The 23,974-nt window shown below is 39.4% G+C and overlaps 2 protein-coding genes across 4 annotated transcripts; both read left to right on the top strand.

Annotated features, from left to right (window-relative positions):
* Positions 1–4: 4 nt before the first annotated feature.
* ptpn6 (protein tyrosine phosphatase non-receptor type 6) lies at positions 5–19,338 on the top strand. 3 transcript variants are annotated; one of them, XM_079342826.1, is made up of 16 exons: positions 2,808–3,229; positions 3,614–3,639; positions 5,022–5,144; positions 6,678–6,872; positions 10,408–10,591; positions 11,454–11,570; positions 11,850–11,978; positions 12,882–12,978; positions 13,114–13,193; positions 13,283–13,429; positions 14,523–14,654; positions 14,749–14,903; positions 16,059–16,126; positions 16,243–16,394; positions 16,697–16,761; positions 19,106–19,338. In XM_079342826.1, the coding sequence occupies exons 2-16, from the start codon at positions 3,632–3,634 to the stop codon at positions 19,200–19,202; spliced, it is 1,749 nt and encodes a 582-aa protein (XP_079198952.1). In that variant the 5' UTR covers positions 2,808–3,229; positions 3,614–3,631; the 3' UTR covers positions 19,203–19,338. The 3 variants fall into 3 exon arrangements, with proteins under 3 accessions (XP_079198951.1, XP_079198952.1, XP_079198953.1); XM_079342827.1 differs by having other exon boundaries at positions 2,809–3,229; positions 3,617–3,639; XM_079342825.1 differs by lacking the exons at positions 2,808–3,229; positions 3,614–3,639 and adding an exon at positions 5–763.
* Positions 19,339–21,139: 1,801 nt separating this feature from the next.
* Positions 21,140–23,892, top strand: rbp5 (retinol binding protein 1a, cellular). Its single transcript, XM_079343846.1, has 4 exons — positions 21,140–21,557; positions 22,144–22,328; positions 22,719–22,820; positions 23,568–23,892. The coding sequence occupies exons 1-4, from the start codon at positions 21,482–21,484 to the stop codon at positions 23,619–23,621; spliced, it is 417 nt and encodes a 138-aa protein (XP_079199972.1). The 5' UTR covers positions 21,140–21,481; the 3' UTR covers positions 23,622–23,892.
* The last annotated feature ends 82 nt before the right edge of the window (positions 23,893–23,974 follow it).

Below are 23,974 nucleotides of genomic sequence, written 5' to 3'. Positions count from 1 at the left end.
ATGCAACAATGAAAATTACAACAACAACAAAAAAAAAAAATCCACAACATTTATTTTAATGCCAGAACAGCTTGAACACTGTTCTACATTCATCCTTTGGTTTGAACACAACTGGAGGGGATGAACATAGTGTGCTGGAAAACGTTCCCTCATTCCTGTTTAAATGGACGAGAGGAGAACTCACAACATCCACTACATGTTTCTGTTCTTTTTTTCACCTCTGCTTCTATCAAAATGGAATAACAAATGTCTGTTCAGACGACTAACTGTTCAAATGACAAAGCATGACGCGCTTTGCATACAAACCATGAAAGACGAGGTATCATAAACATCGATGCAAATGTTGATTTTGCGTGTTCGAATGGAAAAGCTGGAGAGTCTTTGCACACAGAAGAGGTCGTGAGAGGGAGAGCAGGGAGGCTCATTTTTTTCCCGTAGATTGTTGGACAATTAAGAAAATTGTAGTTAATTACAGGACGGGAGGATCGGCTGGGCTGGTAATGAAGCCTGATATCTTATCAACAGAGAGAGAGGCTAATTCAGAGTGAGGCTGAGCACAAGTGAACTTCCAAAGCAAAAAAGAAAAAAGGGAGCAGAGCTGCTGTCAGTGTAACCTGACCCTTAGTGTGAGTTATACCGTGTTTGGAAGAAAAAGCATACTGACCATCTTCATAGACAACGAGACACGTTTGGAGTATTCACTTTGTGGTGCAGAAAAGCCAAGACTGAGTCCCCACAGTGAGAGTCCGATCATGTCTTGCGGGTGAGTATCCACTTTTTTTTCAAAATGTTTTTATTGAACATTTCTTTTCTTTCTTACTAAGAACATGACACAAATACAATAAAGTTAAGAGTAAATAAAAGAAGGACAGTAAAGAAGACTAACAGACAAAATATTAAATAAAATAAGTTAGAAGTAGAATAATAAAAATACTCAACTTGAAGGCACAATCATTGGTACAGGTTAAGGACACAAGGTTAGGCACAAGGTTGCAAATTGGAAATACTGTGGTAATAATATGTTCATTTAAGAGCCCTAGGAAATTAAGGGCCCTTCGCAAAGTCCAAGAAGGAAGTCAAGTATCCACTCTTGTGTACAAGAGTGGATACAATAACTCAGGAGTTTGAATTAAATAAGTATCCAGAAGCAGATTTCATAATTCAATATTTCATTCTACACATAAAACAAACCTCATAGTATTAAAATAGTGACATATATTCACATTGTTTCACATGTTTTGAGTTCTTAACACTTAGACTTAAATGCCTCGAGAATAAAACCTGAAACAGGCATGACCAATCAATCAAGATAATGAGATCATAAGAGGCCGTTTCTTGACTGGTGTCTACAGCAGCTTTATACAACAAAAAAGATTCAAGAGGGTCACTACCAGCAAGCAGTTAACAAGAACAATTCAAATAATCTCGTCTCACTGTGAACACCTAACAAGGATGCTCAGAAGAACATTTTAGACAAGAGCGACCAAAACAGTTTTCCCAAATCTTAAAGCGCCACATATAGCAGAAAAATACTACATCGATAAAAAAGAGTGAGAAGAAGCAGATTCAAACATGTAAGAAGCAGGAAGCAGTGAATCTGAGGATTAACTGACTTATTTCTTCACTTCTCTAGCGAGACATTGTGGTCCCTGAGTACATACAGTATATACTCTCTAAAGACTTTTCCTACAGCTGTGGCTTTTCAGCCTATGATGCTCTCGTCACATTCAGGCTTTACATTACTGTCATGTTTTAAAGGTGCAGAGTGTGTACAGTAACAGCCACAACAATAAAATACTTTCAAAGCCAGAAGTAAAGTCTTCGTTGTCACATTGCTGTGCATTTCGTGCAGAATGGAAGAAAAGCCAAACCAGATTTGACTGTTAAACATGTCAGTGTTAAGAATGAGGCACACTGCAGTAGCTGCTGTTAACCACGATGAATGACACCTGCACTACTCTGTGTGTATGTGTGTGTTAGTGCATGAGTGTGAGAGAACGGGCTGGCTGGAGCTACATCAGCTGTATAGCTGTAAAGACTTCCACTTCATTTTAGCTTAAAAAATCCTCACCAGCTCTCTCTTTTACTCTTAAAAGGCCACAACAGCTCTTCTTAGAGTTGAAAAAAGTAAAGGATGTTGGCTGTGGATCAATACTGACACTAGTTTTCATAGATTCAAATCATACATCTCACTGACACCAGAGCAGGTAAACATCATTTGTAAGTTAAATGTGTTTGTCCCGGAGTTGTTTTGTAAAATGTTTCTTCACACGCGGTTTCTGCAGAGAAGCTTTATAGTTCAGTGGATTTGTTTTGCAATTTAGGTCATCTCGTGCCACATAAGAGCACTCTAAAGGCTTCTTTTCACATCAACAGGAGTGAAATGATGCATGATTTGAAACTTTATGTTTCAGACTGGTCTTCAGTCATAGTTTGAGCTTTTTCAGCCTCAGTAGTTTGATAACGAGCGCACAGTTGCAAATGGTTTACCAGCTGAGAGCAGCAGTCACACACAAACACACACATGTATCGAGAGTGGGGAAGGTTGAAGTGCAAATAAGGAAGTGTTGTGTGACTTTGACCTTTTTTTTTTGTGCACTCCAAACACACACACACACACACACACACACACACACACACACACACACACACACACACACAGACACCTGGAAGTAAAGAGCAAACAGAAGACAATGGTAGCAGACAGGTGGGCAGACGGAGAGGAAATCTTTACATGTAGTTGACTCAAAGGCAGTGTGGGCTTTTTCATGAAAGTGCGAACTTCTACATTTGTGGATTTTTGTATTCCTTCAAACATGGTGGAACTACAGCACAGACTTTAGCTCATGATTTGCTGCGACATGGAACCATTATAACCACCCGAGCTGCTTTATTGTTTGAGTATTTGTAAAACATTTTTTTTTTTTAAACTCTGCGATGGAGCCTTGGAGAGCATGTTTCCAGAGTTTAAAGGCTCTCTGCATTTAAACGTGATGAGTTTCTGATCAGGTGGCCTCTTAAAAAAAACCAAAGAAAAACACTGAGCGTCTATCTGTTTGAGGAATTCCGGCCCTGTCAGCTATTTTGGTTCCTGTCTTGCTTTCACTATTTTGTGAAAGGAGACATAAAAAGGAAGGAAGGGGAGAACAAGTGAGGGAGGAGGCGCAGACGCGTATACAAGTGAGGCATCTCGGTGACTGTCAGTTGTTTCCAGAGGCAGCTGAGAAGAGTAAGTGTTTGCCTGCTTTTCTATTGGGACGGAGAGGGGTTGGGTAGAAGGAGAATTGGGTGGAGGGAGGAGAGGGAAGTCCAGAGCGGGTAGTTTAATGTTTGCTTTGTGGATTTAGGTTCCCAGATAGAGCTGTGTGATTTTATATCAGATGGTAACATGTGAGTGTCAAAGGTAAAGTTGGTGTTTAAAAGAGGAAAGGCTGAAATTGCAGCGAGTTGTTTTGTATGTTAGCGACTATGCTGCTGTAAAGTGAGGAAGTAATGAGCAGCTGGCTGATTCTTTGTAAAACTACAGCTAGAAATACTGTGATTATGCCTCTGAGTGTGAACATGTGCAGGAAGAAGTGACACTCACCGATCACTCTCCTTCTCTTTGTCCCAGAAGAAGTGAAGAGACAACATGGTTCGGTGAGTCAAGCCCCTCCACCGGACAGCTTCATGCTCCACTAGTCAACTCTTGTTGTGTACTCTTGTGTTCTTTTCTGCAAGGCGTGATGACAACTTCTCTGTTTCCATTCCTCCTTCTCTTTCTTTCCCCAGCTGTCGACTCGTCCTGCTCTGTTCCTCTTATCATGTGATTTCTGATCTTTTGTGTGCGCACACAAAATGTGTCATAAATGAAGTCTTAAGTGTTGGATTAAAAACACTTTTAAAGGTGTCTTTACCTTCAGTCTGTCCTTCATCCCTTTGATTGAGCACGAACATTTACTGCATGCAATCTCTCCTGCGGCAAGCAAAAGAAGAAAGAGAAACACAACTTCTTCAACTCCAAACTATAATTATTGAAAAAAGTGAACACAAGGGGCCTAAAAAGTTGTGTTTGAGAACAGTTGAAGCTTTATGTTGCATCTAACCGTAAAACTGCAAGACACATCTGAAGAGTCTGATTCATTGTCTACAAGTTGAGTATTTATCACAGATTTATTAAACATCCCATTTAAAAGTGGAGGGCTGTGGTACATGGACACTGTATATATCCATCATCTTTACATTTGGGTGATGAACACGTCATTTTTTCTGTCATTGAAATTTAAGAAAAAAACCCAACCTTTTTTTTTTTTTTTTTTTTTTGCATAATTATGAAATGATAAAAGCTCCAGGAACAGATCAAGTGCTCGACACTGTACTGTAATAGTGTATTAAGAGAAGCGTAGCTCTTAACTTTTTGTGTGTAATGTTGTGAAGATATTCAATGTGTGTGGAATAGATTTCTGATTTGTGCGTCGTCCGTGGCGCTGTGGTAATGGTGTCGATCACGCTGTTTAAATGAAGCTTTCTACAGTTCTTCTGTGATTCAGTATTTGTCCAGGCTTTGATCAAAGCGGTATGTGCACATGAAAGGATGCAGACTTAATAGTTCAAAAATAATCTGTAAAACATGAATTACTTTGAATATCAGTGGCACTGTCCATGAAACTGTCCAAAATGAAGACAAATGCAACGAGTGAAAAAACACCAGAGGGATGTGTTAAAAAAAAACAAAAAACAAGAATTCAAAGGAGATGGAAAGAAAGTTTTTCACCAGAATATCACGAGTGAGAGAGAAGTATAAATTGTTAACGGACTGGATGATGAATTGAAAACACTGATTAGACGTGTCTCTGGAAGTGAATTAACAAGTCAGAGGTAAAAATGCTACAGTTAAGTTTCTGCAAAAACACTTCATTTCTGTTGCATTTTGTCCCTCACATACCTTTGTACACACAGAGAATAATGAGTGGAAGTGTATATAAAGGTGTCATCTGTTAGTGAACTTTCCTTTGAGTCATTGTACACGTGTGTCACTGCAGGTGGTTCCACAGAGACATCTCAGGCCTGCAGGCCGAGGAAATGCTGAAGAACCGAGGCATACATGGCAGTTTTTTGGCCCGACCCAGCAAAAAAAGTGTGGGAGATTTCTCCCTCTCTGTCAGGTGATTATGTCTGCAAACTATCCTTACCTGTCCTAACCAACCTGCTGAGAAGAAATCTACATTTTTAATCCTTTTTGATTGCGCTCAACATAAAAACCACGTCTCCTTCCTAATATATCTTAACGCAGAAAATAGATGTAAAAAAAAAAAAGAATAAGATATCTTGTTCCACTGTGCAAACCCTGCTGCATACACTGGAATTCTACCATAACTGTTTTTTTTTTGTTTTTTTTATAATGAATGAATTTGATTATGAATTATTTCCTCCTCAGACATCCTAAATTAATTCACTGCCTTTAATCTTCAAGTGATTTCTCACAAAACACTTCGACAACTTTAGAGTGGCGACAATCAAACTTTCCACCGCACCTCGTGGTTATGACCTTGAAAGTAAAAATGTCCTCTCGCTACAAATTAAATGTGATCATACTTCATTTATCTAACATGCACAAATATAATGCTTGTTATTTACAATCTGAAGAAATAAATAGAAATGAAAATATTTCCAGAATGATCAAATATTTGCTAATAACTTGAAATAGCATCATTTAAAATCCACAGATGGAAATGTCTTATTGGACTCAGTGAATTTTCTCAATTTTTCTCCATGTTATGTCTTTCATGTTTTTTGTAAAGGGCCGAGTACGGAGCTCATTTTTACTGCCCGTCCCCGTTTATTTAATTTTCCCAGTTCTACAGTCTGTACTCAAACAGGTTAAAGTTTCTGGTCATGTGTACTTCACCAGTTACCTTCACTTGATAAATCTCTGCTCTCATAGTTATTTATCTATTTCTGACATATCATGTCGTATATCTTTTGAAGGTCAGTGCACCACAGAGATATTTACACTCGATCATGTTAGTTATTATTCCTGTGTGGATGTTTTGTTCTCAGGTAAGCCGTATTTTGCTTATTTGGTAACTGAACGCTCAAAAGTAAAAGAAAAAGATGTCGACACTCAGCAGCACTTACATCTTCTGATAAATGTCCAAAAGGACAAACTCCTCAGCTGGATTGGAACCTTTCAAATCTGCACTGATGTCATGTGTTTGCTTTGTTCGCTCTGTGACAAACGATATGCGTCACTACTGACATTTTCTCTAAGATTATAAAAACCCAAAATAATCATGACTCTTCATAGATTGACTAATATTTTAGCTAATCTTGTATTTTTTCTCTGTGCATGCGATTATTATACTGACACATTACACTTCCTGGTCCATATATTATTATATGAAACCAAATTAGTTGAGAAAAGCTCTTTCATAACTCAGATTAAACCAGCAGAATACTTCTGCATTTATTTGTCTTCTCGTGCAAAATGCTGAAGGTGTGCAGGTTTGTGTCAGACAAATGCAGAACACACACTTTGTAGTGCATAGTCAGTGTTCAGCTGCAGAATCTGTGAAGATTCAATAATGCTCAGTGAACACTTCACTCAAGTCCTGAAACTGTTGAAAAACTGTCTGTCTCGTCGTCTAACAGAATAAAGGTTGAAGAAACATTATGGTCTGCTGGATTTTTCTCCTCAGGGTGGGTGAGATGGTCACCCACATCCGCATCCAAAACACGGGAGACTTCTACGACCTTTATGGTGGGGAGAAGTTTGCCACCCTGTCTGAGCTGGTGGACTACTACACGGCAGAGAACGGCATCCTGCAGGACAAGGATGGCACCGTCATCGAGCTCAAATACCCCCTGAATTGCTCGGACCCCACCACAGAGAGGTGTGTTCACTCTTACCTCCACCCTCGCTCTTTAACCCCCTCTGACTTCTCTGAGCTCTCACATTGTGTAACCCTACTTTATTAGGTGGTTAAATCAACTTCAGTCAACTAGTTGATGATCAGTATTTCCTCTTACAGTTAATTTCCTGTGGTTAATTAATCCCATTTGTAGGTTTGATATTCCGTTGCGTTGAAACATTTTCCCCTGAGGTGGGGAGAGTTTTTCATTTGAAGCTGCTTTTAAATAATTCTGGTGCACTAGTATCTTTGTCAGATAGTGAGTCAGTAAATACAAACACCCACAGTCAAGAAGAAAACAGCCCCCAGCTGTTGAGGCTTTATTCCTCAGTCTGCCGTGGTGCTGCAGCTCGGGGCTTACAACTGTGGTTTTGTTGGAGGTTTCCAATTCATGAGACTACTGTATGTATATTTACTTTTACTGCTGCATTACAGACGGGGTGTGTTTTTTTTCTTCAATTATGATCTCTACCAGACATGCTGCAAGACTTACAAGATGCTCTGCTAGAAATAACACGTATCTGATGTGGTTTTACCACAAAAAAAGACAGATGACCTAAACATGTAGGTTCAGTTTTTTAACCCCAAATAATTTACAAGTACTATATATAATAATAATAATAATTATAATAAATAATAGTACTCATAGTATCAACGAAGACCTACTTACCTGGAGAAGGTGAGTGTCATGATTTATTAGCTGCTTGCACATTTGCCAGTTGCGTCTCCAAACTACTTCTTGCGTGACTAGTTTCAGCTCGTTCATGCACATTTTAAATCGAGCACAGAGAAACTTTACTGAATAATCTGGGCTAAAAACAAAAACAACCTTCTGCTGTCCTAGTTTGCTCATACATGATGCTCTCTGCAGAGCGACGGTCAAGTTGCCAAAAGGTTTCAGAAGTCATTACCAGGAAAAAGAAACTGCAGCATTTCCACAGTTAACATGAAAAGCTGCTCCGTTCATTCATTTACAGTACTCCCCTTCTAATCCTGCATGGAATTATGGATCCTTTTTAATTTAGGACATTTCCTCCATCTATCAGATCCATGTTAGCTGTCGTTAGTGGTCACTGTGGAAATTAATAGTGTACATTCATTACTTAATAAACACTTCAATTTCATTAGATGATTCTGTAGCATGTAAATATTACTGCTCTTAGTTTACATCCCGTAAAGACTTGACATTCACTGTATTTATGAAATATTTCTATAAAGGGCTAATGACTCAAAATATGCAAAAACAACTGTTCTTGACTGCGGGAACTGCTCGTTGACGTTTGTAAAGTCTTGATCATTTGCTCTTTCATCAGGGCTTACTGTAGTTTGAAAAGTCTTCAGTCTCAGTATCTTGCAGCATCAGTTTGCTGATCACAGCAGTCTGGTCGCTGTAGTTCTATTATACTTTATTTTGACACGTGTGTCTGCATGCACAGCCCTCAATGTCGAAGGCTAGCCTCAGACTGCTGATGGAATCTGATTAACAAAAAAAAAATCTATTTTCTGTTTGTGGACAGCAAGTGTTTGAAATAACCCTGCGATGTTGATGTTTTATTCTAAGTTTCCCACGTTGTGCAAGTGACGCTGCGGCTGCAGGTGGTGTTAGCTTGTTAATTGAGATCAACTCCCATCTGGAAACACTGTGCCACTGGAGGCTGCTAACAGTAGCTTCATGTCTTACCTGTAGTGATAATAAACATGAACAGTTTGCAGTCCTTCAGTGAGTCATGGAGGACAACACTTTTATTTAGTGTGTGTTACTGTTCACTTCAGCCTAGCTTGAAGCGCTACCCTCGGCCCCCCCCGTCCTTCTCTCTCTGTCAGTTGTCTAACTTCCCTTTTGTTGCTGCGGTTGGAAACTTTAAGTTTTGACACTTTTGAAAGCAATGGCCAGACCCTTCTCATCTTCCTCTATTGCACACTCTATCATGTTCTTGCTCACTTGTTGTCTTCCTCATCACACCCTAATCTCACTGTAATCTCACAGTTTTATAAGCAACACCTTATTTATTTTTTGTTTCTGAGAGCTCATCGCTTCTCAGAAAAGAGGATGAATAGTCTCAGGTCAGGTTGGCATTGTGGCCTGAGATAATTTACATATTTGCGTCAAATACTGAACCCATTGTTAGTTAGTTTAGACTATGCATGGTTACATTTTTAATTGTTGTCTTAAATGTTTTCAAATCCTGTGCATTTTTTTTCCCCTCTGCACGTACTGCTCGTAAACTTCTGCAAATTTGCACTGAAAAAACCTTTTTCTGTTTTTCCTTTTTTCAATTTTTTTTGCTTTAAGCAACCCGATGTCAGTGAAAGCCATTATGTGGTGCAAAACTTTTGTTGCTGTAAATTTATTACGCACAGTTTACGCATTTCTATAAAAGCATAAACTGTGATTTGAGAAATGTGTAAACCAAAGGACTGAAAAAAGTGTTAAAGCATTGTGCAGAAGGCTTAACTGGAGCAGTGTGCTGCTGGTGCAGGGGGGGTATCTGTGGATCATGCATGGGGGGGGGGGCAGTCTATAAATACTTTGTCCTTTTCAGCCACGAAATCTGTCATCAGAAATTTTCCAACCGCAGAGCAGGAAGTTCAGCAGAAGAAATCGAGAACTGTGCCTAAAATTAAGTCACAACCTAAACCCCGAACACAGGCTGCATTCACACGTTCCACAAACACAAACACACAAATAGAGTTTGGCAGTGAACAGAAATATCACTTTTGTGTATAACAGCAACATCTGTGCGCGCTTTTTTTAGTCCCTTCACCTAATGCGTCTGATTCTGTTGTGGCTTTCTATTTCTACTCTGTGAACAGTTCAAACAACAGTCCAGTGCGGCCACGTCAGGGAGTGTCAGCAACCGTTCAGTCGTTCAGAGCTCTGACAGTCATCTGGTCAAATTAATACCAAAGTCAAAACACGACGTAGACAGAAAGGTCTTGCATTAACTGTCTCTAAGAACACACCCAAAGTAAGCGCTGCAGACGTTAACAGAAAGCTCTTCTTTTTGGAAACTTTAGTCTATGACTCACTGCTTTTTTAATTGTGTGTGTTTTTGTTTCAAGCAGTCTGTGTTACAGGCATAACATAAAAAAAATTATTTATAGACTATTATAGAGGCTTTGTGGAAACTCAATGGAAATCATATAACTCAATTAAATAAATCAGACATTTATAAATGAACAGAAAAAAAAGGTTTGTACATGTTGAGGACATTTATATGTTAGATGAAAAAAGTATTTTGAAAAGGCCAGCTGTTTTGTTGCTTTTTAAGTTTTATAAACGGATAATTCTGACTCGGCGCACATGGACTTATAACATGAAAGATCATATGAAAAAAACGAAAATATGATTTTAAACATGAATTAAATAATAACCAAAGATGAAATTGTAAAATATGTTTCTGTTATCATTCCACACGAGTCATAAAGATCTTATAATCCCAGGTTGCAATGTAACCTCAGTGCATGACCGTCTGTTTAAAACAAGCCCTTATACCTTGGTGATTCTTTGTCTCAGGTGGTACCACGGTCACCTGTCCGGACCGAACGCAGAGAAACTGCTCGGTGCTCGAAATGAGCCGTGGACCTTCCTTGTCCGAGAGTCGCTCTCCAAACCTGGAGACTTCGTTCTGTCGGTTCTCACAAACGAGAATAGCAAAAGTGGAGGAAAGAGGGTCTCCCACATCAAGATCATGTGTCAGGTGCGTACTGTACATGTGCATGAAGTTAGTGCTTTGCATTTGATACATTTTTTGCTTTCAAAGTACAAAATCAGCTCCTTGAAACATTCATATGTAGAAAAACAAAACAATATTTGCAAAGTTGTGTTTTTGTGCATTTTGAATGTGATGATTCATTTTCCCCTGACTGCTGCAATAAAAACAGTTGCAGCCCTTCTATTGTTGATTAATGTTAAAACACATCCACATGCCCATCAGGTACAAAATCCTGACTACAAAAGACCTGAAACCATAATCCTCTTCTGATGTTATGATGTTATGTTATTATTTTTAGCAGTGGTTCACCTCATGGAAAACAGCGCTCAGGCCTCATTTAAATGGGAGCCATTGTTTTTGTGCAGAAGATTAATGTGAGATTACAAAGGCCTTTTTATGAACACGTGGCAAAGATCAGGTGAAATATCCGTACTCTGCTCTCGCTTCAGAGTCTGTTTACGGCAGTCGTGACCTATGAGAAGATCCACGTTTACAGTCACTCCTTTCACAGGCAGCAGATAAATGTTAATGAACCTTGTGGCCAGTAAAACATTTATTTCTTTGATATTTTCCCACCACAAAAAAATGACTCTATTTCCTACATGCATTCAGGTAATATCATTCTGTTTCTTTTTACTGTGTGTTTGTTTATGTTATCCACTAATGAACATTTTTGGAGCTGCTGTTTTCCTATAACAAAAATATTTGTATTAGTTCATTATTTTAAAATTGATTTCCATTTAGATGAAAGGGGCTTCTTTTTTTTGTTTGTCTTATCATTACTTTTTCTGTATCCTCAGTTCAGAAAAGAAACCTCGGTGATATGTTGTATGTTTTGTGTGTCCAGAATGACAGGTACACAGTGGGATGTTCAGAGATGTTCGACACGCTGACAGACTTGGTGGAGTTCTACAAACGCAAAGGCATCGAGGAGATGTCGGGGAACTGGGTGCATTTAAAACAGGTGAACTGGATTATATTTGCACCCCAGTGATGTGAAGGAATGATTCAGTCGGCCTTTCGTTGCACAAATTCAACAAAGTGAATGTCAGTGAGGTGTAAAAGAAAAAGAAAAAAAACTTTCTTTGTGGTTTATTTTAAAAGGCAAGCTGCACGGCTCACACCTCTGAGTGTCTTTCACGTGGACATGATAATGTTGTGCATTATAATTATGGGCTTATTCTTTCATCTCTGTTATGATATTTATCTTTTGTTTACCTCTTTGTTTCTGTCTCCCTTGCAGCCGTATTACTCCACCAGAGTGAACGCAGCAGACATCGACAGCAGAGTGAGACAGCTGGATCAGACCACACAGCAGCAGCAGGAGGGCGAGGGAGAAAAGAGCAAGGCGGGCTTCTGGGAGGAGTTTGACGTAAGATTTGAGCCATGAGCCTGGTTATGTTCAATACAACTGTTTCTAACCATGATGCTTTATCTGTGGTACTAGAACCACTGTCATACATAAGTCCCCACTTTACTAATGAATTACAAACATATATGAGCCTCTCAACTCCTCACAGTGATAAAAAAACAGAGGGATAAATACTATCATCTTGTGGTAGTGGAATATGCTAAATGTCACAAGGTCCTATTACATCATTTTTCTAAGCAGGCTTTAAAGCAGGGAGGGTTCAAGCTGACCATATGAACACAACCTCTCATTATGCAAACTCAAAAACTCACTTCCACTGAGAGGAAATGACACATTTACCAGTAAGTACAATCTGTTGCAAGTTGTTTGACTGAAAAAAAATTATTTTCCTAATACATATTTAATTACAGGTTAATTTAAATTCACTTTAAATGGAAAAAAATAAAATCAATACACATGACAGCAAGGTGACATACTCAATGAAATTGATTATGATCATTATGATGATTATGATTGAACAGGAGTCCTGTAAGTAATGTGTTGATCATATGTGTCTTCATACACAGGACACCTTGAAGTGCACTCAAGTTCAACACAAACAGGGGTTTTCTTACACGTGTTTTTAACGTTAGTTGAAGTTATTTGAAAGTTTGTTTATTTTAAGTATTTGCCTTGCATTTCAGCACATGGCACCTCAGTCACTAGTATTTTCCCTAATCACAAAGGCACTCCAACTTATCCTCTCTCTTAATCTTGAAGGATGGAAACCAAGACCTCCGTTCTCTGGGCAGATTCTGTTTAAACTAGATGATAACAGTGTCAGTGTGTAATATCAGAGATAGATATTTGGAAACAATATATATATATATACCTTATAACACTAATGTCCCTTTCTCCCCACAGGCTCTTCAAAAGTTTGAGGCGAAGGTGAAAAAGAGCCGAGAGGAGGGCCAGAGACCTGAAAATAAGAGCAAAAACAGATACAAGAATATTCTTCCCTGTGAGTTTTTCATCTGCTTAGTTCCAACATTATGTAAAATAACCCGAAGTTTATATTATACTGACATCAACCAAACGTTTTCTTGTTCTGCAACCTTCCCACGGTGTCCTCCCTCCATCCTCTTGTTTCCTCAAGTCAATGACACCAGGGTCATCCTGCAGGACACTGATCCCGATGTCGTGGGTTCAGATTACATTAATGCCAATTACGTGAGAGTAAGTCTCCAGAGTTCCAGACTTCATAGTATCACAAAATGATATCAGTACCTTAAACAAAACTCAGTGTCATTGTTGTGTGTTTGTAGAACAACCTGTGGGAGGCCGGAGAGAAGAAAGTTTACATTGCCACGCAGGGATGCCTTGCAACCACTGTCAACGATTTCTGGAAGATGGTGTGGCAGGAGAACACAAGGGTGATTGTCATGACAACGAGAGAGGTGGAGAAAGGCCGGGTCAGTACCAAAACACTCATGACAGCAGTTTTGTATAATAAGCATATCTTCTTTATTTAAAAGTATATCACAAATCTTTAATGGCATTTTAACAAGAGAGAACTTCCCTCTTTCAAGAGTCACACAGTGTTTGTCACTTTATTGGAGAGTCTGGCCTGTAGTTCCCTGTAACATTATATTCAGGTGCTCAGTAAATATCACACTCAGAGTTGACATTAAAGTCCTACATATCTGAAAGGTTTCGAGCGGCTCGGACTCACAGTAGTTCATTTGAATAATTGCAACACAAGAATCTGATTACAGACTGGCACAGCAGTGAGTTTTTATCTCTCTCTCTTTAGAGGATGTAAATGGTGAAAAGGTGATAACTTAAATATTAACTTTCAACCTTTCAGACCAGAGTGTGACAAAGGATAAAAGATTATTGTTCTGTACTTAGGCAGCGTTTCCATCGTACCCGACTTCTTTCTGCTTCATCTCACTACACCATCTCAGAAGGAAATATCAGACTTTTTACATCTGTAGTTTTTGTTTGCTAGCAGATTTTAAATGTTCATACCTTAATACCAAATCGGATACAACAAGGCTTAATAAAGGTTGGGTGTTTGTGTTTTTTTGGCGAGGACAGTCAACCTAAAAACATATCAAGGTCTACCAGACGTTATAGAAATACATTAATTAAACCACCTAACAGCATACTGAGAAGAGAAGCCATTGAACAAACATCAGCCTTATCATAAATTATATAAATGAATACAAGATTGTATGTGAGTATTTTCACAGTGTGATATTGCTTTATTTAGTCAATCTGAATATTTAAACCACATTTGATGTCACCTGTCAGAGGACCTGAGATGCCGCCTCCGTCTGACCTTTAGAGTTCACACAGTTATAAAGTCAGATGGAGTTCAATAAGCTCACTGTGTTCCCATTGTGACAAACACTTTGAGGAGTTTCCCCAAACAATGCAATAAGACACAAAGGAATATATTCAGAGCATCATACTGATGAAAAGACAAGAACCTGAACATGAAGAGAAAGCGGCAGATAACATTTATAATAACTTGTTTTATTCATTTATTCTTTATTTCAGAATAAATGTGTGCCGTACTGGCCTGACCCTGAGAGCTCCAGAGAGTTTGGTCCATACGTGGTGATGTCTCAGTCAGAGAGGGAAGCTGCAGATTACAAAGTTCGAGTTTTGGAGATGGCTCATGTGGACAAGGTAACCTTTACAGCCCTGTTAATGCTAAGGTTTGAACTTCAAGCAGGATTGTCTACATTATTATGTTTCTAATTTTTTTTCTTCTGTTATACAGCCTAAACATTCTCGTACCATTTGGCACTATCAGTACATGAGCTGGCCTGACCACGGCGTCCCTCAGGAGCCGGGTGGCGTCCTTAGCTTCCTCACGCAAGTGAACACCAAACAGGCTGAATATCCTGATACTGGACCCATGATCATCCACTGCAGGTACCACAAGGCTGGAGCACAAGTGACTTATGAGACAGGCTTGAAGGCCCAGTAGAATAATATAATAACATAATAATAATAATAATAATAATAGTAGTATAATGGTGGTGGTATGATTGCCTTATTTACATTAAAAATATGATCATTCAGGAAAGTCCTCTCTGTTCAGAGGCATCATGAAGCTTTGTCACCCCTAAATACATTTCACTGATTCACTGAATGGATTCTCTGTTATATTAATTCTTACTGATGCAACACTGACAAATCCACACGGTAAATATTCCCAGCGAAAGTGAAATCTCATCTGATGTTTTCAGTTTAACAATATGTACTCCACATGATGTCTCACATCACGCGTCAGGGATCATACATCCTTTAAATAAACGTGTGTGTTGTTCTCGTAGAAAACATCTGTCTTCAAGTTACATTGGATCCAAATTAAAACAAGCGCAGGTTTCGTCACCGTAAACTGGGATACAACACTCAGAAGTTTGAGATTAAGGTGATCATATTTTCAGGATTAAGATTAGTAGTAGCTGAACAAAAGCTTTAAAGTCAACTGACGGGTTATCCATTTGGAATTTTCCCCGTGAGATGTGGCCGCGTGTTGTTTGTTGATGATTACATGACGCAGTGTCGGCTAAGTATTTTCGTTATGTTAGCATGTTCTCAATCACACTAACAGGATCCCACAGGGTTCTCTTTAACACAAGTCTGGTGACTTTTGACCCCCTTAAAGCCAACGTCACAAGTTTCAGATGTCTGAACGATAAGCAGAGTGATATATTCTTCTAGTCTAAACTCAACCTTTTATTACTGTTGAGTTTTTTACGTCAGAAACATGAAGGAGTTGTTTAGAGAAATGTGTTTTCCTTGTTTCCCGTCTTATGCAGCTTTTGTCCATCAGAACAGTATCATAGCATTTTTATTCATTTGGCAAACAGGGAAAACACTGCACCTGGTAAATGTGAGTGTGGTAACCCGTTCACTGTGAGCACGTTACAATGAAGGATTGAGAACATCTTAACAAAAGCTGCCTGGCCTGGCTGTTAACTTAAAGTTGTACAATAACTACCTTTAGTGATGTAAAAAGAAGGTCTTGTTTTATATGAAGAAAAGAGTCACTAACTGTGTTTACTCTGTGACTGTATGCAGTGCTGGGATTGGTCGAACAGGCACCATCTTGGTGGTTGACATGATCATCGAGACCATTGACACTATTGGTAAAACATTTTTTTTAAATACTATTTTGTATTGACTATAAAACAATAACATATTACAAGATGTGATGTTTCCCATGCTGCCTCCATCCAGTGTGTCCTTGTCTGACTCCCTGCAGGTCTAGACTGTGACATTGACATCCCCAAATACATCCAGATGGTGCGAGAGCAGCGGTCCGGCATGGTGCAGACAGAAGCTCAGTACAAGTTCATCTACTTGGCTGTTTCAGAGTACATTCAGACCACCAAGGCCAAAGACTGTGCTTACATGGTGAGCACCAAACACAGAAAAATCAAGAAGAAGACTAAGACAGAGTATTGAGTACATCACTGATAAGCCAAAAATACGGATAAATAAAAGGAAAGCAAGAGCGTTTATAGCAAACTAAATAGAGATATGTGTGTCAATAGGCCTTTGCACTTTTCATTGCTGATTTGAACATCAGAGCCGCTCACAGAATGATATGTTATCACTGGTGAACATTGACCCTGAGACAAAACCAGCCACGTGACTGCTCTGTGTTCTCTGTGTTGTGTCATCTCCTCAAACGTCTCTGTTTCTCTCTTCCACAGGAAACTGACACAGAGTATGGAAATCTGCAACTCAAACACCAACCAGCCAGCAGGAAGGTCTCAAAGTGAGTGAGCCGGTGTATGGGACAAAATGTGTGTGTGTGTGTGTGTGTGTGTGTGTGTGTGTGTGTGTGTGTGTGTGTGTGTGTGTGTGTGTGTGTGTGTGTGTGTGTGTGTGTGTGTGTGTGTGTGTGTGTGTGTGTGTGTGTGTGTGTGTGTGTGTGTGTGTGTGTGTGTGTGTGTGTGTGTGTGTGTGTGTGTGCAAATTGAATGTCTCTCAAACATTCACATCGGCCCTCTGAACCTCACACTGTCGTTCTACTTTCTTTGAAAAAATATGACTTCGTCAGCATCTTTAGCCTCATGATTTTCAGAGAGAAGGAGGTGTGAGTGGAGGGAGGATGCATTCAAGTAACGGATGGACTAAGCAACAGTAACCTCATTGTCATAATTCAGATTTGTTCCATCTCAGTATACAGCAATAAACAGATGTTTCTTTATACATTATGATAATTCAATTGAGTCATAACATATTGTTCGTATAAAAAATGTTGCTGTGCAGATTTGACCTCAAAGCTTCTCTTAAATTATATCCAACCTTTGCATAAAATCTGATTACTTTAAGAAGAACAGAGCTATTGCCACAGTGGTTGAAGGTACCAGTTTGGACTTCTATTTTGTTCTTTGCAGGCAGCTCTTAAAGTGGTCCAGCATGACACAATTTCTAAGAATTAGATTTTTAATTATACCTTTTCGTACAGTCCAGACTCAGGTTTGTCAAAAACTGCGATATAGATTGCCTGGATCCTCTTCCATCTACATTTCAATGTTTTTTTTCCCCCCACATTTTAGATAAATTGTATTAAGAGCCTTTAGTGCTGCTTCAGCAAAGTGTCTGCTGTCAATCTTAATCCAGCGTTGCTTTTTTCCATTTGTTTATTTTTGGGAGAAAAGCACATTCATCAGCAGCTCTGTTAATATGAGTGCCAGTGGAGGCCCGCTAGCTACTTGTCCACTGAAGACCTTTGTCCCAATGTTTTGAAATCATTAAGGTGCTTAGGCTGGCAGAAAACAGCTCAGGACAGCAAGGCATCTGAGGCAATCTGATAGGGCTTTCACATTTCCAGAAATCTCCTGAAAAACTCAGCATATTTCCAGGAGGAGCTGTATATCAATATAGCGTTTATCATCGAGACCATTTGAGGTCAGCAGGAGCTTTCATGACACCTGAGGCAGAGACCAGAAAATGTATTTATGTGTTGGCAATAAAGTGGCACTCCAGTAAATGATTATGACCCATTGATAAGAAACAGATTCACATCAGAAGGATCCAAGCAGGTCTGAATTATGAAACCCTTTTCTGTCTCTCTGCTTCAACTAAAAACCATCAGGTGTCCGGGTGTGTGATTTTTTTCAACGCTGTTGTGGAAGCAAAAGAGGCATCACATGTTTACAAACAGCGATAGTTTTACACACACATGGTGATGTTACGCTTCGCCTTTTCACTTCTGTTCCCACCTCTTGTTTCATTCCACCTCTGAACAATTCAGACAGACAGAGAGGCGTAATCGAGACCTGACTGTCCCGTCTTCAACGAGCTTTGTAACACCAGCTATAGGCTCTAGTTTGTGTCAAGCTCCAGAAAATGATTGATTCCACCATTCCTGTAAAAACAATTACATTCAGAACGATTACATCAGATTTCAAACTGTCTTTGCTTCACTGAAACGGGACACATAATAAAGACATTTAGAGCTCAGCACTTTGGATCCACTGCGTTGTGTGAAAAATGTCATATAGAGTTGAGTCCAAGTGTTTTTCATGTTATATTTATTTAATTAGGTTAGATTATTTTGGGGCTTTATGCTTTTCTTGTCGAGAGGAGAGTTGATAGTGTCGTGAACTGGGATGAGAAAGATTAGGGAGTGACACGCAGTAGAGGGCCGAGGGTCGGACCTGAACCCAGACAGCCCACTTCGAAAACTATAGACTGTTTGTATGGGTTGCTTGATGAACCTGCCAGGCTATCTGACCGCCTCACTAAATTTAACCGTGTCTGCTTCTGGTCTATTGTTTGAATACGTTTTTGTGACCTCTGAGCCAGGACAGCCTTAATGTACAGACTGAGCAATACTCAAATTAAGCAGTGAGCTGAGATCGAACAGAACAGTGGACAATTCAGCCCCCAAACACTGTGAACTTTGGCCCACTCGCAGGGTCTGCCAGCTTTGAGTGATTGATTCATGGTTGGTTGCTCCGTTTAAAACTGTTCTCATGCAGATGGCTCGTTAATTAACCTCTACAGTGTCTGTGAGCTACTTCTAACAACACTGAGTCTAATTAATGTTGACCGCTTTATTAATAAATACAGGACCGATGAAAGCACTCATCAGCTTTTTCTATTTCCAGAAACAATGAGGACGTTTACGAGAATCTGTCCAAAGGAAAGAAGGATGTGAAGAAGCAAAAGTCAGACAAGAAAAGTGGCTCAGTGAGGAAAAAATAGAAGAGACTGAGCAGATTTACCAACGTACGTCATGTTTTATATTTATGCAGGCACTGTTTTTTGGAGGCTTTTATTTGAGTGTGAAAAAATAAATAATGTGTGAAATCAGAGAAACAATTATGTTATGACTTCTGATATGTCCCCTGAATGCATATGTTGAAAATAAAGTCATTATACCTTTCAACTCGTTTTTTAATTGTCTTTTTTGTTTTTGTGATTTAAAAAAAGCAAAAACAAATAATCCAATATAATGAATTAATAAATAAATAATTTTCGATTCCACACAACTTTGTCTGGCAATGTATTTAACAAAAAACCCATCAGCATAAAGAGCTACCTTTGTGAGATTTTTTAGGTAAAGCTGTATGTCTCTACTGATCCTGTGGTACCTGTGTGTAGAAATCTCTGAAGAAAAACCAGCTCTGCTTCTTCTTTTATCTCGCCAACGTGCCGCTCTCTGCCAAACTTTCCTGGGGAAAATGTAAACAAAGACTCTTCTGTGTGCTCGCAGTAAATCTCTTCATCTGGATCAGACCCGATTACGGCACTGACAGCCACTAACTATTATTTGTACTACAGGTTGAATGGAGGCATCAGTATTACATTAAGACTGTTTCATAACAAGCTGAACTTAAAGCATTCAGAACAGCAGCATGTTTTCCATGATAACAGAGACATGTTAGGAGGATGCATTCACTTTCCATCCTTTAATTTGACAGGAATTTAAGAATGGATTTAAAACTTCATCCTTTATATGTATAGGCCTGAAGAACCAGATCATTTACATAATCTGTCAAAATCCCAATTTGCTGCTTGATCTCCACTGGAGTCTGAAAGGTCGAAAAACTCTCTCCTTTATAAACTGCCACATTGTAGTTATACACTGATTGGTTTTAATATTCAAATTAACTTGAACAATATTGTAAATCTCAAGTAGTCTAGGCCATGCTGTATGTTTGCACTTTTAGAAAGCTGAGGTGCTTATAAATTCACTTAAGGCTCCAGAGAGGAACATTAGGCCATGTCTCTTTTTGTTAAGCTTGTTCTTTTAACCATACAAAAAAAATTCTTACTACTTTGCTGTAACAACAAGCAAACAACTCGACAACCTTTAAAATGGGAAATGAAAAAAATAAGTTGGGCAGCGTGCAGTTACAAAGCAACTTACAGGTAGCCTGCTTGTGCAGATGATGTATTTACACATTGCATCCATAGCCGACTAACATTGTTGTCCCAGTGTCTGAAATACACATTGCATTCCGACCTAGAGCGCTGATGGAAAGCACAAAAGGCATGACGTGTAAGCTCCACACACACAAATAGTTAGTTATGCACACACACAGAGTTGGTTCACTTTGCTGGTGGAACCACGCTTACTACTCCGTTGGCTGTACAAAGAATATAAAAGGGGGATCACTTCGTCCTCCATGCAATGGAAACTGAAGAAAAAGATGTCACAGGAGCTTGAAAATACTGTACTTTGAATAGGCAGTCTCCATTCTGCCTTAGATTTACACATTGCATGTGAGGGGGGTTTTACAGGGACTTTCTATTGCCCCTTTAAATGGCAGTCAGTCTGGAAGCACCATGTCTGACACCTACATAACTAGGCCTAGCTAGAATAAATCAATATTTCCATAAGTGGTTTTGTTTGTCTTTGTATGTCATAAAGATAATGATATCAATTTCATTAGGCTTCATTAATGCTGAACTCCTCACAGGGACTCGAAAATATATCTGAATACAAGTCTGTGGTCTGTAATGTCCTGGTGGTTTTGATACTTTTACTGAAGCAGTTTTATCACGTTGGACAGCTAACTCATATGTTTTCATTTAGTCACTACATTTCAGTCCCCCCCGCTCCCGCACACACACACACACACCCACACCCACGTTTAGTGCCCTGAAGCCCCGCCCCTTCTGCAACTGATCCCTTTGAGTAAGCTTTAGAGGAGATCCATGAACCTCCCCCTGCATGTTCTCCTGCAGAAAAACTCCGAGCAAGGCTGACTCACAGGTTGCTGCAGACACTCTCCCAAACCCCTTTGTGAAGTCTGCACCAGAGAAGAAGAGCCCAATAGGTCCCTGAGAGCTCCAAACACCGTGAAGACAAAAGACAACTACATTTTGAGACGCATTCCTGTGTGTCACGTATTGTTTTAGGAAGTTGCGTAAGTGCAACTGATATCACATCAGGCGGCAGCCGATCTCTGGGATTCAGACTGGACTCGAAGAAAAAGTTCAAATTTCATCACGTTTGGAGTTTTGATAGACTAAAAATGTCGAAACCGAATTTCACCGGCACGTATCATATGATGGAGCAGGATAACATGGACTCATACCTGGCAGCTTTAGGTAAGATCCAACTCTAAACTTATCAAGTTTGAATTCACATATCTTGAAGGAGGTTTTTAATGTGGTTTTTGCAGCAGAACACACACACACACACACACACACACACACACACACACACACACACACACACACACACACACACACACACACACACACACGGAATATTCGGCTCCCTCTGTTAAGAAACTTGGAGACAAAAAAAGAATGACTAAAATCTAAAATAAATAGAAAAATACACAATTTGTAGCCTATATTTTGGGTATGTAAAGACATCGTTTCTTTTCATATGACATTTAGGCATTTCTTTTCATAAAGTTGTTTTATATAGATTTGTATGGATCCATTGTTTTAAGGCTATAAATTAAAGTCATCTTCAATCACTGATGTCCTGCTGTGGGTCTTCCTCTTCTGCAGCTGCACATTCATAAACCTTGTCCTTTACATGACCCCAAATACACACCCACACCCACACTCAGGGGACATATTCAATGTCCACACTCATTGGTCGACCCTTTATATCAAGAAACTACAAAGCAGAGCTTGTTTTCAAAGTTCTTGTTGTGTTTGTGTCTTTTTTTTTCTTCAGATATAAACTTTGCTCTGAGGAAGATTGTGTGTCTGTTAAGGCCCACTAAAGAGATCACCCACGACCCGGCTACAGGGTCCATGAGGATCCGCACCCTCACCACCTTTAAGAACTTCAACATGGATTTCACCATCGGAAAAGAGTTTACTGAAGATCTGGGCCCAGTAGACGGCCGAACTTGTCAGGTGGGTGTGTCTTTATGTCTGAATACACATACTGACTTATTGGGACAAGAGTTTAGCTTTTCACATCAATATAAGTTGTCATCACTTGTTATAGAACTTTGCTTTGTGTGGTAAATGTTGTGTTTGTAGTTGACTGTTTACTGCTCACATCTCAACTTCAAGCAACAACAAGTTGTTTGTGAGAAAGCAATGAACACAAAAACCTGTAACAGTGCAAGAATCCAGACCAGCAGCGTCAAACACAAAACAAAAAGAAGCAATGAAAAAAGGTTTGCCACCCATTGCCATCCTTTGCACCGCACTCAAACTGTGTGGTCCATCTCGAGAGCTACTTTACATACTAATAGCACACAGAGTGACCCAGTATCTCTGCTTTTCCTTGTCCTTCAGACTACAGTGAGCTGGGACGGAGCCAACCTGGTTTGTGTACAGCGAGGAGAGAAAGAAGGACGGGGCTGGACTCACTGGCTGGAGGGAAACAAGCTGCATTTGGTAAGGATGGAGCGAAACGATGGGGGGGGGGGGGGTAAATGTAAACAAAAAAGGAAACAATGCGAAAATGGATATGCTTATCGAGGGAAATCATGAGGCAAATGGTAGTTCTTTGTTTTTTTTGGTTGCTGTCTTTATACAAAAAGGTTTTTATTTAAAGGTTTCTGCCGCCTAAATGGGGGAAAAACAATTAGAAACACAAGACTCTTGAATTCAAGTCTCTAGAATGAAGTGTAAGGGTCCAGGGAAAGGATTTTCTCTCCTCGTTTGTGTTGTAAAAGAGCTTATAGATTAGTTTGTCAATGCTGATTACGATTTGAAACAATCAGTATTGTTCCACTAAAGTGCTCTGTGGGATTTTTCTGATTCTGCACTCTGGACAAAGCAGTGTGTTGTTAATGTCCACATTCAGGAGAGTATTGGGAAAGAAATGCCAGCGAGGATCAGGCTCCAACGTGGTGGAATTCTTTTTAAAGGTTGAACAAAAGCAGAGAGAGGCTAATGAAGAGTGAGTGAGAGGGGGAGTAAGGAGAGGGGGCTAAGTAAATGGGGAAAGAGGAGGAGATGGATGATAAGGTCAAAGGAGGAGGAGAAATAGGATTATGTTTTGGATACAATCCCAGGTTTGTGCATCACTCATTGAATTCTCATTTGAAGTGACAGACTGTTTTATTGATTCATTAACACCCCCTCCTCTTCCTCACCCGCTCTTTTCCTCCCCCTCCATGCTCTCTTTCCTCTCCACAGGAGATGAGAGTTCAAGGCATCGTTGCCAAGCAAGTCTTCAAGAAGGCTGAGTGAAGCAGCTGAATGTGGGTTTTAATGAATGACCTCAATGTGTTCATAATAGAATATATTTGAGAAATTGTTACAAGATTTGATTCATGTGAATCCTTTTTTTTTTTGTATGATAATCAACAATAATTTTGGCTGAATTTCTGTACATAGTTAATTTTTTCAGTCTGATGGTACTAACTGAGACCAGACCACAGAGGCTTGTGTAAACACTCCCAGCATACTTCCTTATATTGCACCATCTATCTCCAATATGTCATAAACAAATTATCCATCACTCTGTTGGGCATCTTTGTTGCATCATTAACTCATCATATTGCTCTCCATGTTACAGGTGTTTATGGTATATAAGTACAACT

Source organism: Symphodus melops, assembly GCF_947650265.1.
Source record: "Symphodus melops genome assembly, chromosome: 5".
NCBI lineage: Eukaryota > Metazoa > Chordata > Actinopteri > Labriformes > Labridae > Symphodus > Symphodus melops.
This window is presented reverse-complemented; position numbering and strand designations above follow the sequence as displayed.

Excerpts from the sequence above, each read along its gene's own strand:
- rbp5 (XM_079343846.1), top strand. The coding sequence starts at position 21,482 with ATGTCGAAACCGAATTTCACCGGCACGTATCATATGATGGAGCAGGAT. Across the intron at positions 21,558-22,143 it reads CTCATACCTGGCAGCTTTAG|ATATAAACTTTGCTCTGAGG; the intron begins GTAAGATCCAAC and ends TTTTTTCTTCAG. Across the intron at positions 22,329-22,718 it reads TAGACGGCCGAACTTGTCAG|ACTACAGTGAGCTGGGACGG; the intron begins GTGGGTGTGTCT and ends CTTGTCCTTCAG.
- ptpn6 (XM_079342825.1), top strand. Across the intron at positions 12,979-13,113 it reads ATACAAGAATATTCTTCCCT|TCAATGACACCAGGGTCATC; the intron begins GTGAGTTTTTCA and ends TGTTTCCTCAAG. Across the intron at positions 16,127-16,242 it reads CGAGACCATTGACACTATTG|GTCTAGACTGTGACATTGAC; the intron begins GTAAAACATTTT and ends GACTCCCTGCAG.